Source organism: Haliotis rufescens, unplaced genomic scaffold (assembly GCF_023055435.1).
Source record: "Haliotis rufescens isolate VD_foot unplaced genomic scaffold, xgHalRufe1.0.p SCAF_5, whole genome shotgun sequence".
Lineage (NCBI taxonomy): Eukaryota > Metazoa > Mollusca > Gastropoda > Lepetellida > Haliotidae > Haliotis > Haliotis rufescens.
In genome coordinates, this window is record NW_025964223.1 from 55,130,942 (window position 1) to 55,157,886 (window position 26,945).

The 26,945-nt window shown below is 40.7% G+C and overlaps 1 protein-coding gene across 4 annotated transcripts; it reads right to left on the minus strand.

Moving 5' to 3' along the window:
• Positions 1 to 5,176: 5,176 nt before the first annotated feature.
• LOC124125780 lies at positions 5,177 to 23,556 on the minus strand. Of its 4 annotated transcripts, none has more exons than XM_048384112.1 (5): positions 23,493 to 23,556; positions 21,939 to 22,088; positions 21,510 to 21,605; positions 12,579 to 12,602; positions 5,177 to 9,913 (listed from the first exon to the last, which is right to left on the minus strand). In XM_048384112.1, the coding sequence occupies exons 2-5, from the start codon at positions 22,063 to 22,065 to the stop codon at positions 6,978 to 6,980; spliced, it is 3,183 nt and encodes a 1,060-aa protein (XP_048240069.1). In that variant the 5' UTR covers positions 22,066 to 22,088; positions 23,493 to 23,556; the 3' UTR covers positions 5,177 to 6,977. The 4 variants fall into 4 exon arrangements, with proteins under 4 accessions (XP_048240069.1, XP_048240067.1, XP_048240068.1 ...); XM_048384110.1 differs by having other exon boundaries at positions 12,561 to 12,602; XM_048384111.1 differs by having other exon boundaries at positions 12,579 to 12,605.
• Between the last annotated feature and the right edge of the window lie 3,389 nt (positions 23,557 to 26,945).

Sequence of the window (26,945 nt, forward strand, 5' to 3'; positions counted from 1 at the left end):
TCTATCTAAAAAAACTTGACTCAATACAATATCAGGCTCTCAAACTAATTACACGCACCCAACATGGCACCTCCTACACCTCACTTCAGGCCTTAACAGGAGAAATGCCACTAAGTCTACGCAGGGAACAGCTAAGCTTAAATTTCTGGGCCGCGTCCCAATCAAACCCTCTCATCCAAAACTTAATAAACCAAAACATCAGCCCCAAAAACCAAGCTCTAGCTCGTAAACACCCCTTACTTACCCCAATATCCCAAAGAATAACAAACTACCTAAATGAACACCAAATTAAAAATCTTAAACAAAACTGCAAGCAATCAAATATCTTCACCCCTAAACTTAAAATACCCAAAATAGACACAACACTAGCTAGCCAAATAAATAAACAAACCGACCCAAACATAGCTAAAACTACCACACTAGCATACATACACGAAAATTGGCCAAATTGGTGTCACATTTACACGGACGGATCCTCAGATCCGACCTCCAAACACACAGGTTTTGGAGTCCATACAACACAACCAACAAAAACCACACAATCCTTCCGACTCCCAAACAACCAATCAATATTCACGGCAGAACTAATGGGCATGGCCTCAGCCCTCCATAATCAAGAATCCAAAAAACACAAAAAAATCCTAATACTTACCGACTCCCTAAGTGGACTGCAAGCCCTCCAAAACCAAAATACCAAAAACCGACCTAAATTAATAAATCAAATACTTAAAAGCTCCAACGACCTAACTAAGGCAGGCAAACAAATAACCTTCTTGTGGATACCCGCCCACGTAGGAATATACGGTAATGAAAACGCCGATAAAGCAGCTAAACTATCCCTCAAAATCCCAGAAATAAGCTTAAACTTACCCATCTCAAAATCAGAAATTAAAAGTGTAAACAAGCAAAAAATCACAAAAAAATGGTATAACCTATATCTAAACTCAAATAGCCAAATCAAAAAAGTGCTCAGCAAACCACTAACCAAACCAAAAATTCTCCATCCCTCCAAAAAAATCGACAGAGTTATCACTAAACTCCAAACAGGACACACCAACCTAAATAACCACCTAAAAAATTTTAAAAAACACACTACAGGTAACTGCCCACACTGCAAACAACCAGAAACCCCAGAACACGCACTCATCCACTGCACACACTACCTAACACATCGAACCGCATTACAAACCACCCTCAATCTAAACAAGGCTCTAACTCTAGAAGCAATACTAAACCCACAAAATAAACTAGAAAACTTCAAGGCCTTAGGCGTATTCTTAATAAACACGGAACTTATAAAACGCATCTAAAAACACAATAACCTACCAAATCAAAATCACATAAACAAACAAACATCCACCATACCCAGCTCCCTTAGTTCTCCTCCCCAATCCCATCGGCATCTATTCTCAAATCTCAAAATTCCCAAATTCTATATAAGCAACCCCTAAAACCCCCCTCTTGGGTTGCACAGACCACTTTCGCCCCTTTCGGAAACACATTAAATGGCCTGGCCGGGCCCGTGTGCGAAATACGCATCAGTCGGAAAGCGCACGTTAAATCTCCAAAGTAAGTAAGGGTGAATAACTTCGGCTGGGTTAAATAACGTGAAATAAACACAGGGGACCAGTCCCTAACTTACGACACTTGGACTATAAAATAGACGAGCACGTCTGAATATCAAACTAGTCTCATCGATTAAAGATTCAGTCACTTTTACTGAGCAATGAAATACTAAAGTTCCCAAAACGCTAGACTATCACAGGAGGGTTGGTTATTCATGGATTACTAGATAAACTAAGTATTGGAAACCCTGTTTACTAAGTAGCTAGAAATACAACCAGAGTAACTCAGTCATAGATGAAACGTGTCCCGTAATCACTTACTAACAAAACATGAATTTCGAAGAGATCACCCAGTAACGAGACAATTGTAAACGATCTGACGCCGCCTGGGGGGCAAGACACTAGGTCGAGAAAAAGTAGATATATACAGCGCGCGGACCTCAGAGAGGACTGTCGGGGAATAGAATAGTCTGGGGCTGTTAGCCCAAGTGTGCTTCTAAACATAGGGAAAACACGGATAGCAAACTAACTACGACATCCATAATGAAGATGTAAGTTTCAAAATAACGTGCTGAACATAAGCTATTCAACGGTATCACTAACGATTTACAACAAGCTATGTACAATTATTGAGAAGGCAAAAATGATCCTAAATACATGAGAAATATCAACCCCATTATTTTACATAAAATGACGACACAAGAATAAAATAACTACTTTTTACCTTGTAAATGACATCGATAATTAAGATGTAAGTATCAAAATAAAGCACTGAACATGTGTGCAAGTCTCTGAGCTCCTGGCGCATGAGTTGAAGTCCCAGAACGATGTCTGAATAGTCATTCCCAGGAGCTACTTTCTGTCATGCACACTTTGGAGATTTTTCCGTTCCAGGTGCAATTTCCCTTTCCCAACAGCCAACCCCTTTATGTTACATGAAATGACCATACAATTATAACATAGTGATTCTTAACGTGTAAATGACACCATAACATTATGTAAAAAGGTCATTCCAACAGGTGAAATATACCACAACTGTACAAAACTCCTTCTCATAACTCGACCCGTGAAGATTCCAGGGTAGTATAGGTCTTCATAAAACCCATGCTTGCCGTAAAAGGCAGCTATGCTTGTCACACGAGGCGACTAACGGGATCGGGTGGTCAGGCTCGCTGACTTGGTTGATGCATGTCTTCGATCCCAATTGCGTGGATCGATGCTCATGATATCATTCACTGGAATGTCTGGTCCAGACTCGATTATTTACTGACCGCAGTCATATAGCTGGAATATTGCTGAGTGCAGCGTTAAACAACAAACAAACAAATCATATTATAACTCTGACACCCACATATTTCCAGTAAAACGTCATGAGCAAATTTTATCTCATCATTCTACATTGTGCACCTCCTTGATAGCATAAAAAACAACGCGTACTAATCAAAAGTGCATTCGTTTCAAAAGACAAAAATGTATTATTGTTTGACAGAGGATAACATGATGTTAAAGAACAATAAACACGTAAAACATTCCAAACTTCTCTGACTCAAAACAACAGGACACTCCTTCAAACATAATGGAGTTTCGTGCGTGGCAAGACATTGCAATGCATTGTTTGATAGGCATTACTTAGAAGTTGGCGGATGGCAAAGTAGACACAATTTATCGATAACACTTCTTTAATTACTGTAAAGGCGACATTTCGGTATAGACCCTTATACCGTTGTCAAGCGTGAGTGAGTATTATTTTACGTCGCTTTTAGCAATATTACAGCAAGCAAGATTAAATGAACATGGTACAGAATAATATACAGTAGGTGGAGGATTAACAGTAACACCTATTGCATACAAGAGGGATTAACATAAGTAGGTTAAGTAATGACAACAGAAGGGTACTACTGTAACAACATGATGGACACAGAACACATGATGAGGAAGCCAATAAGACAGGAAGCCAATTATACAGGATAAGTATACATAGACGGAGTGGTTATTGCTTAATGAGTTTATAGTAGAGTAAGGGATGAAATAGCCATGATCCCTGTTGATTGATTGGCAACATCTTAACAAACAACACCCCCGAGTACAGTTCACCAGCAAAATAGAAAAGAACAACCAACTACCCTTCTTAGTTGTCCTTGTCTCCAGAACCCCAACAACAGAATCCAAACCAGTGTATTAAATAAGTTGTTATCCATAAAATGTGTCTACTTTGTCAAGAATTCCAATGACATGTCACAAACACTATGATACACTGACTATTGGTTACACACTGTAACTTTCGATATTTGAAAAGAAAAAGTTCAGCAATTATTATCATGGACCGTTATGTATTATAACCATTATCATGGACGAAATATGCCTTTTTCAATAACATTTTACTTGTGATTTCGTTAGGAAACCATGTTCATCATTCAGTCTTGCTTGACAATGGTATAAAGATCTATACCGAAACGTCGCCTTTGCAGTAATTAAAGAAGTGGTTATCCATAAATCATGTCTGCTTTGTGAAGACAGTGCAATAGCATGTTGCAAACACTATGATAAACTGACTATTGGTAAACACACTGTATAATAACTTTCGGATATCTGACAAGATAAAGTTCAGCAATTATTAGGCTGATCAATTATTAGACAAAATGGCTATTTCATGCTGACCCTCCTTCTTTTATTTTTCATCTGAAGGGGCAATAGGGTAATACATACAAAGAATACCTTAGAACTCAAAATTATAGATAAGATAGTTCTGGCCAATGAAGTGATATATTACCACGACCTTGCCTAAGTTTATAACCTAAATAATTCATTCTCTCAGGAGAGATTTTCCATAGAGCTTCGCGTCTTTCTTTTAACAAAATGGGACGCAATAAAGGGGGAACAACGATGACCAATATATGTTTGCGAAGTATTGGGTTTCAGTTTTGACCATTATTTCTACAGCACAATGTATGATAAGGCATGTTTTGGCCCACGGTTGTGCATAAGTTAAGAAAACATCATCTCTCTGTCACGGACATGGATCGGAATATGGTGAAAGAAATTGATTTGAATTTCTTCTTACATTTAGATCTGGTTCGACATTGTGATTTCAGTGGAACTATTTGGTAGATTGCACAAGAGAAGTCTATATTAACATGTAAAACTTTAAAACAAAACGACAAATTATTGTAATCATTTTCAAAAGATGCTTTTTTTACTCATTTTGATTCTATAAAGACTTTTGTAAATCTTTTCCTAAACGTGTTACGGTATATTTTCATAAACAGTGAGAGAAGTGTAATATCAACGGTTATCATGGATGAAATATGCCTATATCAATTAGGAGATAAACCTACTGTGTTTTGAAATTTGATGTAGTCCCACTGCAGAATAGATACCTCTTTATTATAATTTTGAACCGAGCGCTTTAACTTTCGCTTTAGCGCGAGGTTCCGAATTATAATAAAGAGGTATCTATTCTACAGTGGGACTACATCAAATTTCAAAACACAGTAGGTTTATCTCCATTCTACCATGACGGCAACAACGCTTTGAAAACGGCGCTCTCTTGCAACGCGTAATAACACAGGTGCACAGGCCCGCAATCTTAGAACATTCCGAAAAGTGGTCACAGGTAGTTATATATGTAACAATTATTACTAAAGTTCAAGATTAAAAACACCATAGTCGTGAGTAGTTCATAATAAGTGTTCAAAACACGTATTTTTTCAAAAGAAGTTGACAAATAACACTCGTAACTTAGTCCAAAGAGAGATGTTTTACTTTCCACCAAACTTTTGTACACTGTTGTACACTGTGGACTGGCTGTCATTTCTCGGAATTTTGTGCGAGCGGTCATTTCTTGGAAATCGAACATGCCATCACTTCCATTGTAGGGGTGACGGGTAATAGAAAAAGGTTTTAAAATGCTAAATGAATGTATTTCTAGAGCAAACTTTATGAATTAACATTCTATTGTACATTTAACATGTGTAAGTGTTATTATTTAGTTAGCAATTACCCCCAGTAAACAATAATAAAATCAAAATAAATGGCTCTCCACCCCGAACTTTGATGTGGCAGAAATTGACCTACATCACGGTTACTCACACGTCACAGCTGACAATCAGTGTTTACATTCTTGGTAAAGAGTTATAGAAAGAAGCAAGATGACAACCCCGATCTATGATGTGGTTCAACATTAACAGGTAGATTATCTGGGATTGATTGAGCCTGCTGGTGCATCCATATGATTACCAATGTGACTGAGTATGACTGAACAGCCGCTTTTTAGGCTGCAGACGAGCCTGATATTTTGAAACGAGGAATCTGCATGGTGTGACCTATTAATTTCAAGATTTCACGGATCTAAAGCCGAATAGTGACAAAACTTAGACATTTGTGTCCCAGAAATAGTGGATTGTGTATGATTTTCTTAATTGTGCGTGTTCGGAAATGAATTTCATCAAGTTTGATAAGCTGTCACTTCAGTTGGAACATTGTTTTTCGTGGACTTTCGAAGGGTTTTTTTTTCTGATGGACTTTCAAATCCCCTCCTGACAAATTTTAACGGTGGTGGTTGACGGAGATGGCAACGAATATCGATCAGAAAGGTTTGTTGTCATGAATAAAGTTTTTTCAAACAATTTTTATAATGTTTTATTTTACTTCCATTGTCGGTTGTTTCAATGAGGAAATAGCTTAAATTGTTCCGATTATGGTCACTATAGATAATTTTTCTAACAGTTTCATAAACATTTCATTTGTATGCAAAAGATATGCCTTCGTTAAATCTTTTAATGTCATCATCGAAGCAGTCAGGGTTGCGGCCTAGAACACCCCAAACGTCCGATATCAAACTACCGTATTTCCTCTATTTGACACTACGCCGTCTATTAATTTCGCGAGAGCCCTTTACTCGGCTCGTGTATTAGAGACCTGGCTGGTATTAGAGACCTAGCGTGTATTAGAGGAAATATAGATATGTTTTACAGTATATATGGGGGTGATCGATCAGCAGCCATTTTCTATGAATCGATATGTATGCTATCCATGTATTCATACGCAGGTTTTTTGTGTGAAAAGGCTTAATATATTTGAAAGGGGTTTCAGTAGCAAAAAGGAAACATCTTTTAAACCAATCAGAATCAAGCATTTATCAATGTCATGGTAGAATAACAATTTACTTGCTTTTTAGTTAGGAACCTGTCCGAGTTTGAGTTACATAGTTACCATTAACTAAGCATCATCAATAACTACTTACATTTCATCACACATGTACACTATGTATAGGCCTTTTATTCGTACATTCTGCCGAAATGTACACTGAAAAGTGTTATTTTGAAAACATGACTTCTAATGTCACTTTGAGAGTTCACTGTCATCTTCATATTCAAACAAATCATCATCATCAAAGAAGACAACCGTCCACAATTAATTGTCTGTACTCATGTCAGAAAATCTTCGGATAAGTTCAATCAGTTCACGATCACTGGCACCAAGTTCATCAACATTGAAGAACCTCACGAGTTTCTCTGCAACAACCTGATGACCTCCACCACAAGCTGCATGTAAGCATGTACCTCCATAGTCATCCTTGCACAGGACATCAGCCCCACATGACAGCAAATGATCAACAATGTCTGTGTATCCACGGTAACTCGCTCTTATTAATGGGGTCACATTTCTCAGTCCACGCTTGTTAATGTTAGCGCGTTTATCACCTCTACTAGACGTTAGAAATTTCACAATGTCGAACCAACCTTTGTTGCAGGCCACAAATAAACAGCCGCTGCCAAGATTGATATCTGCTCCCTTTTTCACTAGTTGCTCTACAATACCAATGTGACCTTGATCACAAGCAAGCATGGTTGGAGTCCAGCCTTCTTTTGTGAGAGGATCGATATTGTGATCAAATTCAAGACAAAGTTGAACCAGATGCAAATCACCAGATTTTGCTGCAAAGTGCAGACATGCTGTTTTTTTATCGTCCACCATCTGCATGTCGGCATCATTTTGCCTCAAGAATGTTACCATATCAATATGGCCATTCTGAAAAGCATACATTAAGGGGGTTCTTGATGCTGAATTAACACAGTTAACAGTGATTCCTGATTGTAGAAGCCACTCAGCGGTTGGAACGTGCCCTTTCATTGCTGCCAAGTGTAGACATGAAAAGTTATTTATATCGACGATATCTAAAACAGCATGTCTTTGTTTTAGTTCCTTTGCTGTTTCCAACTTCCCATGCCTACACGCATACATTAAAGGCGTTCTTTCGTTTTCACCACTAACACCTTCAATGCTCATACCATGATCAAGAAGTATCTTTACAATAATGGTTTCTCCCTTCTTACATGCAAGATGTAGACAACTGTCTTTGTTTGTAACAGAGCCAGAATCAACTGAGGTGGGTGCTCCATTCTCTAGGAGCAACTTCACGATATCTTCATGTCCATTGTACGAAGCGTACATCAAAGGTGTTCTTCCATATTCACCATCTTGGTTCAAATCCATAGATTGTCTGAGCAGCAATTTAGCAACGTCAAGGCATCCTCCTCTGCACGTGAGATGAAGACAGTTGTCTTTCTCTTCATCTAATAGTTCTGGATCTGCTCTCCTGTCAAGCAGCATTTGGGCCAAAACAGTGTGTCCCCGAAAGCAAGCATGCATGAGAGCTGTCATACCATTTCCCCCAAGAACATCAATCGCTGTGCCTACAATGTCAAGCAGTATACGTACACATTCTGTAAACCCATTGGCAGCAGCCACGTGGATTAACAGATCTCTGTTGTCACCATATTCTCGAGGGCAGTCTTTGTCTGAGGGCACTGCAGGAGCGGTAATACTCTTTCCTGTAGAAAGAGATTGAAGATACGGTCTGGTTTTATCTTTGGTACGCAGGATCTCCCCGACAGTTGTGGTGGCTATTTTGTCAAACAAAGAGTCAGATTGACCAACGAGCCCTTTTAAGTAGCTCAAGTGCCCATGCATGCAGCACCCAAGATAACATTCAAGGATGTCTGATTCACATAGCTGCATTCGTGGAATGTATTTGCAAAATGCACCTGTGTCCAAATATGACGACCAGAATAAGAATCCTCGATCCTTGTCACGTTGAAACAAAATATTATCTGCTGGGAAGTAGGAGAAGAGTTTGTCAACCAGGTCCTCAAAGGTAAAACATTGATGTGATAATGAGAGGGACAAGTTACCATTAGTAATTTCTCTTCCAAGTCGACGCACAAGATTCTCCGTTAAATCATCTTCAATATTAATAAGGAACGTATTCATATGACCATCTTTTGAGATGCCTGTATTCTTGGTTTCTGAAATCCAAATTCTGTCAACTATGAACTTTAGACTGCAGTTCTCTAAGGCGACAACAGGGTTTAAATCAATCACAATGCATGCCACAACATCATGAATAGCTTGGTGACTAAATTTTGCGCAATTGTTCTTTGATAGCACAATCAGTGTATCTTTTTCGTTTCTTGCAGATTTTCTGATTTCAGAAGGATTGTTAGCGTCTGGCATGATTTCCCCAATCTGTGATATCTTTTTATCCAGTCCGGAATCCCTTCGCCGTTGAGGATCTAAGAGATCATGTAAGTGTAGACCACCTTCATTGAGTATCATAAGCAGGAGAACTGCAGCCCTGTACCTTTCTTTTGAAAAGATATCAGCTACTATACCATACAAGTAGATCCACGGTTCCTTAAAAAAATCCAAGGCATTTCTTTTTGGAGAAGAATTCTTCACAAACAGTTGGCATATGTAAGGAAATCCCAGTGTCGTGTACTCCAATCTTGCAACTGCTAACATTTCATCATGCGTTAGATCAAATTGCGATCCTTCCAAATGTTTTTTTAGAATCTGTTCTTTTTCAGTATCATCAAGTGGAGTAGATATTGTCAGATTTATGACAGGTGACAGCAATGAATTTTGGTATTTAATTACCATTTGAGAGACACTATTCCAGACGTTTGTCCGACTGGTCATAATGACCTTCAAAGGCATCACGTCCTTTTCCATTTCCAAAAGTTGGAAATGATGTTCTAAATATTCAAACATAGCGTCACAACTCGTCACAACATCGGCTGATGATGCAAAAGTACCAAACACATTATCACAAACCAGTAATGTTTGAGTGGGTGTGTTGTACTTAAAGTTCTCCAATTTATCTACACAAATCACGCGGTGTCCCTCTGCTCTGTATTTTCCTGAGATGTAGTGGGCCATTGTTGTCTTTCCTGATCCAGGCGAACCACAAATAAATACATGGTCCTTTGTTTGCAGGGCATTCCAGACTTCACGATAAGCCCCAGTTTCTATAAATATCGTCTCTGCGTATAGCTCCTCAGTTTCATCTGTGATTTAATAGAATGTATGTATTATTAATAAATTTCAAAAGCCAGTAGCAAAAGTGCTTCTACAATGGTATTGAATTACCATTTTTATTAGTGAGTGAGTCAGGTTTTACGCCGCTTTTAGCAATATTCCAGCAATATCACGGCGGGGGACACCACAAATGGACTTCACACATCGTACCCATGTCGGGAATCGAACCCGGGTCTTCGGCGTGACGAGCGAACGATTCAACCACTAGGCTACTAGACCGCCCCAACCATTTTTATTACCTTCGAGGGCAAACATATCGGGGTTCATAAAAATCATAGGTGCTCTAGGGTCGCATCACGTCACCAGACAACGCTGTACTGTTTCCGTCATCCGGGCGGCATTGTTGACATCATTCGAATATTATTATGACGTCAGATCGGAATGACGTTACTTTAGAAACGGCGTCATAGCTGAGGATTGTTGACGTCATTCGACAAATTGTGGTTTCGCTGCTGTTGCGACTTGCTGTTCTTGTAGGTACACACTACAATTCGTCTCTGTATCAAGACATCTTCTTCGGTAATAAATAGAACATTATATTCGTGTTCAGGTCATACTATGTTTACGACACTCGTGCCTGAATTCCAGTATTGCTCTCGCTCAGGACCGTAATTTAGACACTAAACATAGTATGAAATGAACACTCATATAATATCCTCTATATATATGTTTATAAATATATACCAGCTGACAAACATTCCTGTGCATCACTGACAATCATGGGTTATATTAAATATACGCAAACAAAGGACGATCTTTCTACTGATTAATATATTTATGTCCATGAAGGTATATATATATATACTGAACCGCAAAAGAAACATCACCATGGATAGATATATGAGAAACCTTATTTGTCCAAACACTGTAAACATACTCTGAGATATATTAAAAAGATCAAACTGATCAACAAGGTTTAAATTAAAGTGTCAAATGTTCTTAAAGTGAAACACAACACTAGTCTCTGAGAAAATGGCATCACAAATCAGTATCTCGTGTGTCCGCCCTGTGCATTGATGATTGCCGTGCAACGTCGATACATGGAATTGATGAGGCGGTTGATGAAGGGCCATGGGCACTGGAGCCCACACTCTGAGGAACGCCTGACGCAGTTCAGCTGCAGTTGTCGGCCTTGGTCGGACGTCATTCAGCTGTCTTTGAATCTCGTCCCACAGGTGCTCAATGGGATTTAAATCAGGACTGAGGGCAGGCCACTGCATGGTTCTGATGCCATTCTGCTGGAGGAAGTCTCTTGTTCTCGCACTGTGGGCACGGGCGTTATCATGCTGAAACTCGTGGTTGCGGCGACGTGCCAAATGAGGTATGGCGTGTGGTCTCAAGACTTGATCAATGTACCGAGCTGCTGTAACACCATTGCCTCTCCTTGGACCTATGTTCTGGAAGACCACAGGGCCGAGCCTCTGTGCAAGACCAATTCCACCCCACACCATGATGCTGGGACCACCCCACGGGTCTCTCTCAACAACACAAGCATCCGAATATCGTTCCCCACGGCGTCGCCGACTCTCGTCGGAGAAGAGGATTCTTCTCCACTGCTGGTTGCACCGATGGTGGTGCGCTGTTGCCCACTGAAGACGGTCCCGGTGATGACGTGGTGTCAGAATGGGTCCTCGGTGTGGCCTATGACAGTGGAGGGGTCTGCTCGTCAATCGTCGACGCACAGAGTCCGCACTCATGTGTCGCTGGTGTGTCCCCATGGTCTGTCAACAGTTTCCACAGCAGTAACAAAGCAATCTTGAAGATGTCGCACAATCTGACGATCTTGACGTCGGGTGGTGACCCTTGGTCTTCCACAACATGGTCGGTCATCTATAGTGTTGGTGGTCTGGAACCGTTGCTGGAACCTGTTTATGGTTTTTACGTGGACTAGAAATGCATTGGCTACTTGCCGGGCGGTTTGTCCAGCTTGCAATCGTCCAAGGGCTTGGTGTCGCTGATTTCTTGTCAATCTTGGCATGTGGTAGCAATTCAATATCGAATGAATGTTATCCGATCTGGGTGGATTTTTATAGGGCAAGAAATGGGGGAATTTGCACGGAACTCACATGCATCGGGTTACCATGGCCGTTGCCGTGATGCGTTTGGGCGATCGGTTTTATTCTCATCTGCTTTGTTTTTTTATCATCAAATTTCCGGACAAGGTAATGTTAAATTTTAGAAACTTGGACAAAAATAACCCAGATATTTAAATGACAACTATTCATGCAATGTTACTTGGGGTGGCGTTTCTTTTGCGGTACAATGTATACATACATACTAATTTTATATATCCACACACATATCTACATCATTTACACATATATTACATTATACATATCCACACACACCAAATAATTCACACGAAAGTAAAATAACATTTGTCAATAATTAATAAATTACGCATGTGCATACATATGCATCAATTTTCTATGCATCGTTTTTTATCAGTATTATTTTCGTTTTCCAAATTATGAAACACTGAATTTAACGACTACATTCCCCAATTCATGGTTTTGGTCCTTTGGGAATTGGACTCAAACTTGGCACTTGTACAAAACCTTCATTCCCAATTCATAAGGAAATCACTATACATTTTTGTGAGAGAGTACAACTGACCAGAGAAAACCATCTCACCCTGAAGGCTGCTTGAAGTCGAATCTTCTGAAATGAATCATAAAAATGTTGACGGTAATGATAGCATATGAAAACTTTCGAAGATAACACTTGAAAGACTTGCACCAGAGAGATGACTGGAAGATAAATATACAGGCATCGGCACTATTTCAATCAACAAGACATGATATATAATAGAATGATCAATTAATGCTTTATACTAACGTCATTAAGAATAGTAGATAACTATTTCGCGAGGGAGTGAGTGCGGTAGTTGGGTTAAGTGCCGCTTTGAACAGTATTCCAGTACTATCACGGTGGCCACTTGAATGTGGGAAGAAGGTTCATTCTATTTTATTCATCGGATGCATTGGCATGAGAGACATTGACATGTACACGTAACACAATCAGCCTCAATACAGATCTAGAGACACCCCGTTGATCAGGACGGAAATGATTCCACTGAAGTAGTCAGGAATATCACATTTCTGCATGAAGGCAAGATACCAAAGAGTAACAAATGGGTTTCATTGTACAGTGTTCGTATTTGAGAGTTTAAAAAACTTACAACAACTATGCATAAATCTTATTCACATCTCCTCATCAGCTGATGGGTTAAAAATTCCATTGTTTGTTTCGACAACAGCTAAGTTTTCAGTGTAACCACTTGGTGTAACTGTACAAAAAGTTGTAAAATGTCCGTAATTTTAACGCTTTTACAGTATACAAAGATATCCTGATCGCATTTCATTGATTATTCTAATGAAGTTGACAAAGTTCAAATGAGGATTTACTCTATTTCGTAATGGTAGGTAAAAGCTTTTGGTTGAAAACGAGTTATGTATGTACTGGGAACTTTCGTAACATTTGAAACAAAGTGTTTTGTAAAAACTAAATATTTTTTTACATTTGTATACTTATCCTGCATTAATCCTTAATGCATTCACTGCTTACCTTACGACATCAAAAAGACAGCGCTCGCGAGGGTCTTGGATGAAGAAAGTTGTTTCACATTCCACTCCCTTGCTTTTATAAGGTTTGTCATTAATCCGTGAGGGAGAAAAAGCTTAGAAAAAACGATAGGGTTGTTCAATCATCTTACAGAATGAACGGAAGATTTAGAGGGTAGATCCCTATACATATTCAGTAATAAAGAAATACTAGTTAAACAGCTAATTCTTTACCAAAGAGCCTGGAAGAAAGGTTTGTCTAAATTTCTTCCACTGGCCTAGTCTTGGCGACCTGCGAGGGAAGTAGACTGGCTCTGTACAGGGCGAGTTCATTATTTGCGTCGAGGGTTGGTGACCTGCTGGGCTACTACCAGAGGGCCGAAATCTCGCTCGCCTTTGACGTCCTCGAGAACCACAGCGTGAAGATAATGACAAGCAAAAACTGTGTCGGACCTCCAAAAACATCCTTCCATGATAGTTTTAATAGAGCAGATACTATGTGAGCCCTCGTGAGCCTCGTGGGGATTATTCGCTCTCGGCGGATCAAGTTTGGCCATCTCATAAGCCTGAAAGATGACTGCGCGTAACCATAGAGATATGATGTTGCGACTAACTTCGATCGTGGACGTAGTAGATAAAATAACCATTTCCTCGAGCCAAGCCTAGTTTTGGAACGGGGGATGAAAAATCGGAAGTGCTCGCACCGGGCACAAGAGAAGTTCACCCTCATCTTCCACTCCCACAATCTTTGATATAGGTTGGATGATGAAAGAACGATCGGGTTCGCCTGGTAATTGATATTTTGCCAAAAATTCGAAGCACAACCCGAGATGTACCGCTCCTTGCGTCCCATTCTCAAAACAGACCCGGGTGATGTCGATTGCATGTATACTAGCCACATAAAGAAACTGTGCACGGAGAAAATATATTCTGGATTGAAATACAACACAGCAAGAACAAAATGATGCAGACGCTGTAGCAGCTGAATGATCGGACCATAAGAAAATGTCAACGGGACCTGAACAACATCTGTTACGATGACGACAGAAGATCAAAATGGAGTAGGGGTTCAAACGACAAAGTCACAAAGTCAATAACGGGTATGACCACCCTGTGGCTGAATCACAGCAGTGCATCGGCGACACATGGAGTCCACCAAATGGGCATGGAAGGCCTGGGGAATGGCCTGCCATATCCTCCTCAAATCCTGTGCCAAGTCACGGACGTTATCTGGAGGATGTGGAAGACGACACAGACGGCGCTCCATTTCATCCCACACATGCTCTATTGGGGAGAGATCTGGAGAATTTGCAGGCCATGGCAGTAACATGACATTGTTATGGTGAGGGAAATCCATTGCGACCCTAGCCGTGTGAGGACGAGCGTTGTCCTGTTGAAATGTCAATCCCGGGCCATGACGTTGCAGGAAAGGAATGACCACAGGCCTCAGAATCTGATCTCTGTAGCCAACACCGGTGAGATTGCCCTGAACAACCACCAAAGGGGGTCGGTGCCGTGCTGTTATCCGACCCCAAATCATCACAGGGCCACCTCCAAAACGATTCCTCTCCACAATACAGTTGCGTGCATAACGTTCTCCCAAACGCCGGTAGACACGTTGGCGCCCGTCACTGTGGGAAATGTTGAACCTTTCTCCACCATATTCGAGGTTGGCGCACATGATTTCGACACCATCTTGGATGGTTGACTTGATGACGGTGTGTCAGGATGGGACGTATGGTAGGGCGTCGTGGTTGAATCCCGTACTGACGTTAACGATTCCTGACAGTGTTGGGATGGATACGGCGCAGTCCAGGAATTGTCGGGGACGTCGTTACTGCCGTTTGGAACCTGTGTCGGAGATGTGTAACTCGAATCCATCTGTCCTGTCTTGGCGTCGTTTCTCGGGGACGTCCTGAACGTGGGTGGTCGGCAACGTCATTTGTGTTCTGATAACGCCTCACCAATGCCGATATCGTGTTACGATGGCATTGGAAATGTGTTGCCACCTGTTGTTGCCTCATTCCCGCTCGGATCATTCCAATGGCTTCATGACGCTGTGCAGCTGTCAATCTTGGCATGATTTGCTTGTGATATGCTTGTGTCTGCGCCTGAGAAGTTTTGAATTTTTGAATGACCACAGATCATCCTTTCCAAAGTAACAGCGAATTTTGAGTTGCACATGCTGTGTACAGCTGCACAGTATGCACGTGCAGTAACACATTGCACGTCCATAGGCCCCCATCAATGACGTCATATCGCATGGCACGTGCATGAGCGTTTGAATGTCTCCAATAATTGCTGTGTTCAAACCTATATTTCATATGTGGACGGTGTGCCCTTATATCTATATTTTCTCCGTGCACAGTTTCTTTATGTGGCTAGTATAGATACCTCACTGTTGCCGCCGTGGCTTATGCCATGAGAAAAAATGTTTTCTTGGTGAGGTCATAAATTGAAGATGCATCGAAGGGGGGTCCTCACAAACCTCGAAGTACCATGTTCAAGTCCCAAGCAAAGGGGGTGGGGGAACTTGGAACCTTCTGATCTTCAAGCTTAAGTAAGTGTAGTAGGGCCTGGAGTTCCGGCACCTTGGTCAGTCTTACTATTTTCTGGAACGGCCAACACTGAGCTAAGTGCAACCAAATCCGTAGTAATTGTGCTACCTTTCAAGTGTTTCTTGGTACGCAAATGTAGGAGGTATTCGGTTAGTAATTGTGGTGACGCAGTTATGGGATCTTGTTTTTTGCCTTGCAAAGAGTCTCAAATGATTACCACTTGTTATCGTATAATCCTCTGGTAGGAGGACGATGGGCTAACACTATAGCTTTAGCTGCCCGTGCCGAATAGCACTTAACCCCTTTAAAGACAAACCAAGCGTGCAGATGAAACCTGTTTGGCATTGGGTGAGGCAATTTGCTGTGAGGGTGGATGAGTAGGTTGGACAACTGTGGGATGGGTGGTGGATCATCTTATGCTAGACTTCTGAGTTCAACGAAGCACACTCTCGCCGGCCACTAGGGCACAATCCCTTGTCTCTTTGATCTTTTGTATCACCTTGGGAAGTAGAACAAATGGCGGAAAGGCGTACGCTTTTAGCCCTTCCCAAGGGATGCTGAATGCATCCACTGCCTAAGCCTGCGGATCCGATAAGGGGGGAGACATGCGTCATAAGTTGGTGGTTTTGGCACGTAAAAACAAGTCGATGGCATGGTTGACCGAACTTCTAAAGCAGTAACTGAAATGCTTCTGTGTGAAGTTTCCACTAGTGCAGGTGACAAGAGGCATAAAATCTTTAGCCATCTGTACCTTGGTACTGATAGGAGATCCTTGTCTGTCTGGAACAGGCCTCCTATAAACTGGAACTGATAACAAGGAGTTAACTCCGACTTCGCCTCGTTGATTATCTATCCCAGTTGATATAGTAGCCTTCTGGTAAATTCCCGATGGTGTACTAACGATGGTATGTGTTGACGACACAGGAGACAGTCGTCTGTAGACGACTCGAACCAAATGTTCCTCAGGTGTAGAATCGCAGTTATTGACTTCATTATGTGTGTATAGAGCCACGGGGCCACTGAAATGCCAAATGGGTGAACTGTCCATTGGTAGTGAACTCCATTGAACTGGAACCTGTGGAACCTGTGGTCGGAGGGATGGATAGGTATATGCAAGTGGAGACTGATCAAGGATTCGAATGCCTTTCTGCTGGTTCTGGCTCCACCCGGTGAGGCGGAAAAAAGGTGGACGCTTTAGGTAACGTTCGTGAGAGATTGTTGATCATTCTCATCTTGTCTGAGTCCTTCTTGGGTACCAGGCAGATGTGAGGATAAAACCCCGGTGTTAACTCTGCGGTGTAAACAATCTATAGAGCTCCATTTACCAACAGTATGTCTTATTGCCTTTTAATAGCAGATGTTGCTTTCTTGGATATTTCCAAGGCGGAGGAGCTGTAGTCAACGGTGGGGTTACCTCTACGTCTCTACGTCTAAACGTAGTACGTTGAGTACGTAATCGTCCTTGAGAATCATCAAGTTTTTCCAAAACAGATTCAGTCTCCCGCTGAAGGAAATCGACAATTGGGACAACTGGGGGCGGGAGTTCCCAGACGTGACTGTACAACACTTCAGTGTTTACCCCTCTTATCACCTCTTTTTATAATTGCCTGACCTGCCAGCCCGCTAGACTATGAGAGACATGCTCTGGAGCCTTGAGCGCTGTCTCATCCCTAGCGTAATTGGAAACTTTGGCGTGCGTGTCTGTGATTTGTTAATTGAACAGAGAAGTAGATGACCAAGGTTGAGGTAGCAGCCTGCGCTTGAACTCAGAGTCCCAGTTGGAAAGCGCTAAATAACCAAGTCTGCATGTGACGGTAATCTGATGCTGTTGGAAATCCACCATAGTTTGGAAATGATCTAATCAGATAGGGTTATCCTCTGATAGATCCTGATCCACCGCAAGCGTTAAACGCTAGTGCTGACAAAGGTTTCAGTTCACGCCTGATTTCCGTTTCTGTGAACGCAGCAAATCTGGTACCTTGTACCTTGAGGGTGGTTTGCCTTGACGAGCCTGTCATCCTTTGTATGTCCTCATCCAAACTATGAGCTTGGTCTGCGACCGCAAACTCATTGAGAGGAAAACCATCCTTCCTAAACTTGGGTGTCTTAAATGACGGAGCAAGTCCTCGTCCAATGACTCATCATGTTTGTCAACATCTGATCCACCGGAATCGATGTAGGATGTGACCATATGGTGTCCCTTTATCCACCCCGTTACCAGGGGAGGGCGCCCCTGACACGAGACGGTTCTTGCGCTAAGTCGAGATGCATATTCCATTCCACAGAGAAATCGCCATACTCGCCATTTGATAAGTCCGACGAGTCATAGCGATGTTGACACACTCGCCCGGACGGCAATCAGGTTTTGCTCCGGCGCGTAGCGCCTCCTCTATGAGAAGGCTTTGATGATCCGCTTGGTAGTAAGGAGTCATGTGCCGATTTCCACGTTCGCGCTTGCGTACTAGCGCTGCCCAACGATGTATGCGCTGTACCAGTACATTAGGAGTTTGGTATACGTTAGGCGCCGGTGCAGGCGCTTGCACTTGTGCCACAGTTGAACATAGGCGTTGGCGTAGGCGTAGGCGAAGGATACAGGTGTGCCATAGACTGCTGCCACATGGACTGCATAAAGTTTTGCATCCAATTCGTGTTCTGGAACAGTGGTCACCCCTGAGCGTACATCTGCTGCGGTGGATAAGTCGTTGGAAGCTGATCATGCGTCGCCTACGTAACAGGTTACACGTAAGCCCGGGGGCTGTTGTAATAGTAGAGGCACTTGGGTGGTAGGGAGGCGGTGCGCTCGGCGCAGGCCTTTGAGACGCAATGATCATCGTGATGACTGGATCATGGCTTGCGTCTGCGCTACCCTATCAAGGCGTCTTGAGACACTCGCGCCGGCGTCGCAGGGATCGTAGTACTGGGTGTCCCAGGAGCTTAGGAGCAGGTACGATACTCACAATAGCCTCCGAGACTATTGATATCGCCGGAGGATGAACGATGGAAGCCAAATTACCCATCGAAGATAACAGCTGGGTAGTAATGACAGAAAAATGTCCGTCGCTAATCTCAAGCGATTGTGACATCTTCCTCGCCACTCGACGGGACTGCTGCAAAATACATTTGTGAATGACCTGTCTATAATTTGCCAAACTCGCTGGAGAGAGAGGTGCACAAATATTACATTTAAAGTTTGGAGAGCAAATCTGCGTGCATGCCAAACAACGTGGATGAGGATCCTTGGAATATTTTTTCCGCGACAATTAGTACAACGCGCAAGCATAAGTTACGCAAAATCGAGAATTGTTAATGAGATTGAGTTGGAAGATTGCCATAGAATTAAACAATATTCTATCGGCAGATATTCTTACGAGTTGAAAGTGTATACAAATATTGATACACGCAAACTCTATGTAACACCAAAGCTACTAGTATTTACAAACATATGAATATGTTAAAAATACATAGCTGAGAATTGTAAACAATTTGACTACCCTTACAGGCAAACAATTGTAACACAAATCAAAATGGCGGGATACAACGAGCACCTGGCGGGGAAAAATACAAAGTCTTTTTACGCCTACATAACCCACATAAAACTACACATTAGTGAAAGTAATATGAAGAGAATACATCTCCTATCGCAAATAAATTTGAGAATTATATCCGAAGCTGAAAGTCTAAAAGTATCCAATTTGTAGAGCTCCGCTGAGACATGTCCTTGCTGGATCGCGACAGGCAGTGATCAGAGGATGGTGACTTGTCATCAAGGTCACATGACAGCGGCGATGGTCCGTATTACAGCAAGGGAGTGGAATGTGAAACAACTTTCTCCATTCAAGACCGTCTTTTTGTTGTCGAAAGGTAGGCAGTGAATGCATTAAGGTGAGTGAGCGAGTGAGTATGGTTTTACGCCGCTTTTAGCAATATTCCAGCAATATCACGGCGGGGGACACCAGAAATGGACTTCACACATTGTACCCATGTCGGGAATCGAACCCGGGTCTTCGGCGTGACGAGCGAACGCTTTAACCACTAGGCTACCCCACCGCCCCGAATGCATTAAAGGGGAAGTGTACACGCAAAAATCACTTTCTTTCTTTCTTTTTCTAAACATTTAAAGGGCAAGTTCACACGGAAATGAACCTATTTTTCTTGTACTTTTTCAACATTAAATGTGTTAACCTAGAAGTGTCATAGACAAAAATATAAAAATATCACAATTAATTAACAAATTTTTCGTATTAAACGATTTATATTTTTCACATTTACCAAGTGTTCTATTTCCACAACAAAAACACCATGGTTTATGCCCCTTGCAATATGACGTCATTGGTGCCAATTGATAAACATTATGACGTCATCATGCTTTGTTAGAGCCGCTTCACGTGGTGTAGGTCCAAGTGTGTGATTCTAGCGTCTCAGATGCCAGCCAGCATAGTGTTATGCTGAGTCACCACTGCGCCGGAGTGTGTCGTAGGCCATGTTGTTTTACTGCAAACTGGTACTTGATATCTTTTGCGTTGAGAATAGACAGGGACCCAGTTGAATTAGCACCAATTACGTCATAATCTAAGGGGGATAACTCAGGCCTGTTTAGCTCGAAAAACGAAGGCCTCATAACGGCATATCATTTTCACACTATTGTGAGCTTCCTACTTTCACTGTGAAAAAAATGAGTGTATATTTTCAAACACAGATACTAATTAATTCTAAAATTGCGTTTTGTTTAGAAAAAGAAAGAAAGTGATTTTTGCGTGTACACTTCCCCTTTAAGGAGTTATGCAGGATAAGTAAAAAATATTCCAATTAGGTTTATTGGAAGATTCAACTTATGGAATCCATGTACATATGTAGTTTGTTACAAAAAAGGAACTGTTTTGTTTCCCCAAAAAGACATTTGAAAGGATTTCTCATTTCGTCGTTTGATCATTACTGTCAAAGTTTCAAAGGTAGAGAAAAGTGAACATGCAGTGAGGTCAGGTTACTCCAAATAAATCATTCTTTCTCAATTCAGACTGGTACTAGCAAGATTTCGTAGCAGTTCATGCCATCTAAGGTTGAGACTGGTTGTTATTACAACATACATAGAGAATAAAGGTGGTGTATACATTGCAAAAATAATTATGAAGAAGATTAATATTATATTATATTAGTATCTGAAAAATATAATTTTCTTCATAAGAAAATGTTAATATTCTCCTATCAACATCAATTGTATGAAGCCATCAAACACTCTGCCATGTTTGTCTACTATGCAAACCATTTGAGAGACTCTTGTTAGTTTCAGGTTTAATAATACACTACCTAGTGTACATGGTTTATCTTGGCAACCACAATATATCAATGTTTCAAACATATGATAATGAACCACCACTGTGAATATGGGCCGATGGCCTACATTCTTCTTGACTAAAGACTTACAGACATGTGGTAAACGGACTTACCGCCAGATTGTACAACAGACCCATAGTTTATGCCTATGGCAACGTTCCGGTTCACATTACTGTGAGATGCACCAATGACTGTGATAGATGTTGGGACTGTAAATAAAATCCACAAAATACGTTTCATAATTATTAAGTAAAATCCTTGATTGAATAATATATCGTAACAGTAACAGTGTAACCAATATGGCACTTTTGATTACAATAGTAAACTTCAACCCACCAATATGATCAAGACGTATATGGCCACGTGTAGCACACGTACAAACCGTGTATACAAAATAAAGGTTTAATTCATTGAATAATACGTTTGACTTAAGTAAATTCCCACTACATCGTTGATATATCTTATGTTATTTTTGTTGATAAGTTACTAGCAGCAAATGTGGAGATGCAGGGTCAAGGTACTTCCACTTCTAACATGCTTACCTGCATGTGCACCCGACTGTCTCGACGAATCTCCCCCTGTAGCGTCTGTTGGAATGCTGTCCTCACTTTCCCCATGTGCCGTACTCGTACATCCAGCAGGTTGCAGTGTACCGTCTGGCGCATCCATTCTGAGGCAATACTATCCCTCTCCTACAATGAATACATTTCATGGTTAGGGGCCCAACAAATGATATTATGATAATTTAATCTGTTCCCGAAAATGGTAGAAAACACAATTTGACATTCTGGATGTTCTTAAACATCATGTGGTTTTGTGTACCCAAAATGGTTTAGACCGTCCTTTCAGAGAAAGCAAAATACAAATGTATATCTTGAAACGCTGATTGAAAACAATATTCTGTCTAATTAAAACAATCATTTGTTTACATTATTTTATGCTATTGTAACAGCAACGACAATGTTTACAAATATTTATAAAAAAAACAGGTTCGTTATGAAAAACGAACTACCTTAAGGCTAAATGCCTAGTCGCCCCACACAATTTCTGGCATGAATCATGGACATTGCTTAATGGTAAATACAAGCAGGCATCTGCAGTCCCCGTACATTAAATATTTTTGGGTTGTTATATTCTTGAAGACACTCCTATCAACTTTGAAAAAAAGATAGAAAATATTATTCAAGTAAACATTTCAATCGCAATCAAAGCACAGTGTTAATGGTTACTTTGAAAGTTAGTTCCAGACCACTTTCATTGCAAGCTCACTGCATGATCATTATGTTCAACATTCAGAGCAACCGAAACAAAGAATATACATGTTTTGTTTAATACATGAACGTAATGAACATCAAACGTGATAATAAGAAACAAATGTATTTTCAAATCAAGAATTATTCTGTTCTGTTTCCATTATCAAAACAGGTAGGGTAGCCTAGAGATTGAAGTGTTCGCACGTCACGCTTAAGGTCCGGGCGTGAGGCCCTTCCGTGGTGCCCCCCGACATGATATTGCATTATCGAACTGCTGCACGAAACATGAACACGCAATGCATTTAGATATCGTATCAATTCGTCTCTGCTCGTAACTACGTTTCACAAATCAGAATGGCTAATCAATCACATCGAAATGTGATTACAATCTGAGGATACAATTTAAGTAAACAAACGTGGAAAATAGTGACAACAGATGCAAGTGACCAGCGTGAAGCCAATATGTGAAAGTATCTTGTTTCCACACCCACCCTATCCTGGTTGTAGCTTCAACCCGTATGTTTATTTTTGTAACAACAACCTCAAGCAAAATTCAGTCCACTCCGCCTAGCAACCAACAATATATTGAAAGTAGGAAAAGCCTCCCATTTTTAAAAAGGAGAGCAACAATTGACGTAATGAATAGCGATTTCGAAAACACGATCGATACTATTCATGCGCAATATCTCGCAGCATTGTATTAACAACATTCAAAGCGACAATAGGTGTGGCTACTGGGCTTCAGTTAGTTAATATTTTGTCATATTCGTAAATATTACTCAAACAAGTCTTCATTACGTTAGACAATACACAAAGACCCGTATGTATATCAACAACACATACCTGACATGGTGTGATCATACTCCATTATATATAAGAATAGAACAGACAGCCCTTCTGTAGTTACCTCCCTTTGACACCTGAGTTTTGCTTGTAATAATATATGTACACGTTCTTATGTAACAGCCGAGAATGTGCATTTACACTCACAAACATATTAAAATGTTGTTAAACCCGAAACGGTCTAAGACTTAAATCTAAAGTTTCCATTAAGCTGTGAAAATATGAAAAGTGTTATTCAGGTTGTATTCATGTGACTGCCATTTGTTCTTTCCGTCAATTGCGAAAACGATTGACGTATTGCTCGTATTGAACCGTCGGTCACAGTGACCTGTGAATAACTATTGCGTGGTGTTAGATGTCAGCATATACAAAGTCATACCAGTTGATACCAGATAGTCTCCGCCATATACAAGTAACCGAGGAGAGCATTTAATACATTGTAACATATGTTATACACAGTGTCATTGGGAGATGAAATATAGGGCAACCAGTGTCATTTGGAGATGAAATATAGCGCAACCAGTGTCATTGGGAGATGAAATATAGGGCAACATGAGACAAATGAATATACATTTCACTCATTTATGGATGTTAGGTAATCACATGTTAATATGGTGTCATGTTGTGGGTTAGAATCCTACGTTTGTCTGAATAATATATATAGTGCTATATAAATTTGTATTCGCTTGGGTCCTAAGCGGTGTAAAACACAAATCACTCAGTCACAAATAAATATTTTGGTAACTCGATTATTGAAATGTCAAACTTCATCAAATCACCATGTAAATTATTAAGAGTGTTGTGGCCAGTGGAATTGAGCATTCCAAACCAGCATGGAGTACCTGCCAATACAGTTTCCTGTCAGGGATGGCAGGGGAAGTATTTAAACTACCTTTACTTTTCACTTTTCTGTTGTTGCATTCACGGCCTTTATCCGCCCTTATGATCTTGGGCAGAGGTGCGGTTGCAAATATTTTTCCTCATGGTTTTGACCACAGAGTCTGGGGTCTTGTTTTTCATGGGTTCCACCCATACATATCTTGAAAAAATATTGATTGCTATTAACAAGTACGTGACACCATCATTGTCCGAAGCTATGTTAGACACGTCTGCTAAGTCTATATCCCACCGAGCATTCAAACCTGTAGCCACCAATCTGTTGTGCTTGAACTTAGACCTCAAAGGCCTCTGAAGCGAATAGGCGTCTTGTGAAGCAAGACCCTTTTTAATGTGGTGTAATCCGATATCAAATTTGTCCTCCTTCTTGACAAAATGATAGTTTAGTGGGTCCTGAGAAGGAGGCTATCTGTTTTAGATTAAAATAAATACCAGACAAATACGCCCTCCATCCCTCAGCATCAATAAATGTCTACATATTTATACTATTTGCTTACTTCAAAGATTGTTTTACAAATAATTATGAAAGAAAATCCTCAGCTTGCTTAACCTAACTGGGCAGTCTAGCCGTGCGAGCTGGTTTCACATTATGTTTACTCAAGCTTTACTCTGTGTCAACTACTCCGGGAGACGGAAGACTTTGTTATGGTTATTGCGAGGGTATTTCCCAGCTGACATGTATTGCACCACTGCTTGAAATATTACACGACAGGGCTGCCTCCTTTTTTAACTCCTACCGACGCGCTCTTCCCTTAGCCAATGGTTTATCTCCATTTCACAATGATAAAAGTTGCCACGAAGCTTCACGTGTTTATGACCTCAATATACCAAGATTAGTTTCAAGTAGTTTGAAGTGTCCATATTTACACTCTAACGATCAGTACAAGCTGCACTTAAGGGACTTCGGTTAGTCTGTCTTACAGACCCTGATACATTTATATCAACTACAGCCCATGCAAGTCTATAATGTTTGGCAAGTCTATATTACTGCAGTGAAAATGAAGAGAATCACTGGGCTCCCTTTTTATTAGATTTTTATTAAGATAACTGAACAACTGTTTTTTTCTGTACGATATGTTCATTTCAGAGACTATATGTTAGTCTAGGACTTCGGTGACATTACTTTGCTGGGGAAAGCATTGTCTGCTAACGACGACCTCCAGTATGTACAGACCAAAGGCTAAACTTCCGCTTCCATGAGGTCGGCTTCAACAAAGTGAGTGAGTGAGCATGGTGTTACACCACTTTTAGCAATATTCCAGCAATATCACGGCGGGGGACACCAGAAATGGGCTTCACACATTGTACCCATGTCGGGAATCGAACCCGGGTTTTCGGCTTGACGAGCGAACGCTTTAACCACTAGCCTACCCGACCGCCCCGGCTTCAACAAAGACAATCCTACCTGTATATAGAGTAATGGTCTACCTGATGTATGGTCAACACGTTTGTCTACTGAAATTGACAGTACTTTCCTTGAAGTTTTAGATTGATATTTTTAGAATTTGGTAGTTTATGACGACCTCAAACTTTGAATGTGTATGTATGTATTTCAATTGAGAACTGTCACTGAATTTCTAAAATCTTAATGAATTTATAAATAAATATACTTAAAGGCAAAGTAATTGAGATTGTCTTCTTATTTATCCGTCCGAAAGTTAAAAGCACAGACTTTAAAAGTTCAATTTGTTCCTTTGAGTTTTTAAGCTGTATGTTCGGGCTGACTGAATTTTTAAAAGACTCCAAACTCATAATTTATTTTTTTCCTAGCAATTGTCCACTATATGGGGATCCGAATTAGTTCTGGGGTTCGATACCCGCCCGCGTCATACCAACAGACATTAAAAGACGGTACTCGCTGTTACCCTGCCTGCACACACACACACACACACACACACACACACACACACACACACACACACACACACACACACACACGCATTCATGCATGCATGTCGCTGTATAAGTGTATAATTTTGAACGCAGCGTTACTGATGTACTGTTTTATGTTGCCCTATCTTTCATCTCTGAAAACACTGAAATATATGTGACCCACCAGTCGAAAAGGGACCTTATGGGTGTTAGGATACAAGTGTGATGTGACGCCATAGAGGAAGACATTTTATCAACTTAATTCCCTGAAAAATTCCCTTAAAATGGCCATGCGTTCAGACTGTACAAAATATTATATTTTTCTTTCGTTCGTAATGAAATAGAAACATTAGCAATACATGTCAGCATTCATGTCTACGTTCAGTTAATCCGACATAATAATTAAAACTGCTATTATTACATAAAATGGGACTTTTTTGATGACATGTAACTCTGTTTTAAGTATGAATTGAAGCTTGTGAATTGTACTTTTGTGTCCCTGAGATACTGTAGTTTTAAAATAGAATGAAAAGTCAAAAAGTTACTTTTCACCCATGACCCCCCTCATCTCATGGTTGGTCATATATATTACAATGTATTAAATGCTCCGCTCATACACAATAACTTGTATATGGTGAGTGGCTGACAAAATACAATAATAACTCCCAAGTCACTGTGACCGAC

Bases quoted from the DNA above. Each gene is read 5' to 3' on its own strand.
- LOC124125780 (XM_048384109.1), bottom strand. From the start codon at position 22,065: ATGGATGCGCCAGACGGTACACTGCAACCTGCTGGATGTACGAGTACG. The intron at 12,606-21,509 runs GTAAGTCCGTTT...GATTCATTTCAG, and splicing joins GTCTGTTGTACAATCTGGCG to AAGATTCGACTTCAAGCAGC. The intron at 9,914-12,560 runs GTCAGTTGTACT...ATTAAATCACAG, and splicing joins GGGTGAGATGGTTTTCTCTG to ATGAAACTGAGGAGCTATAC.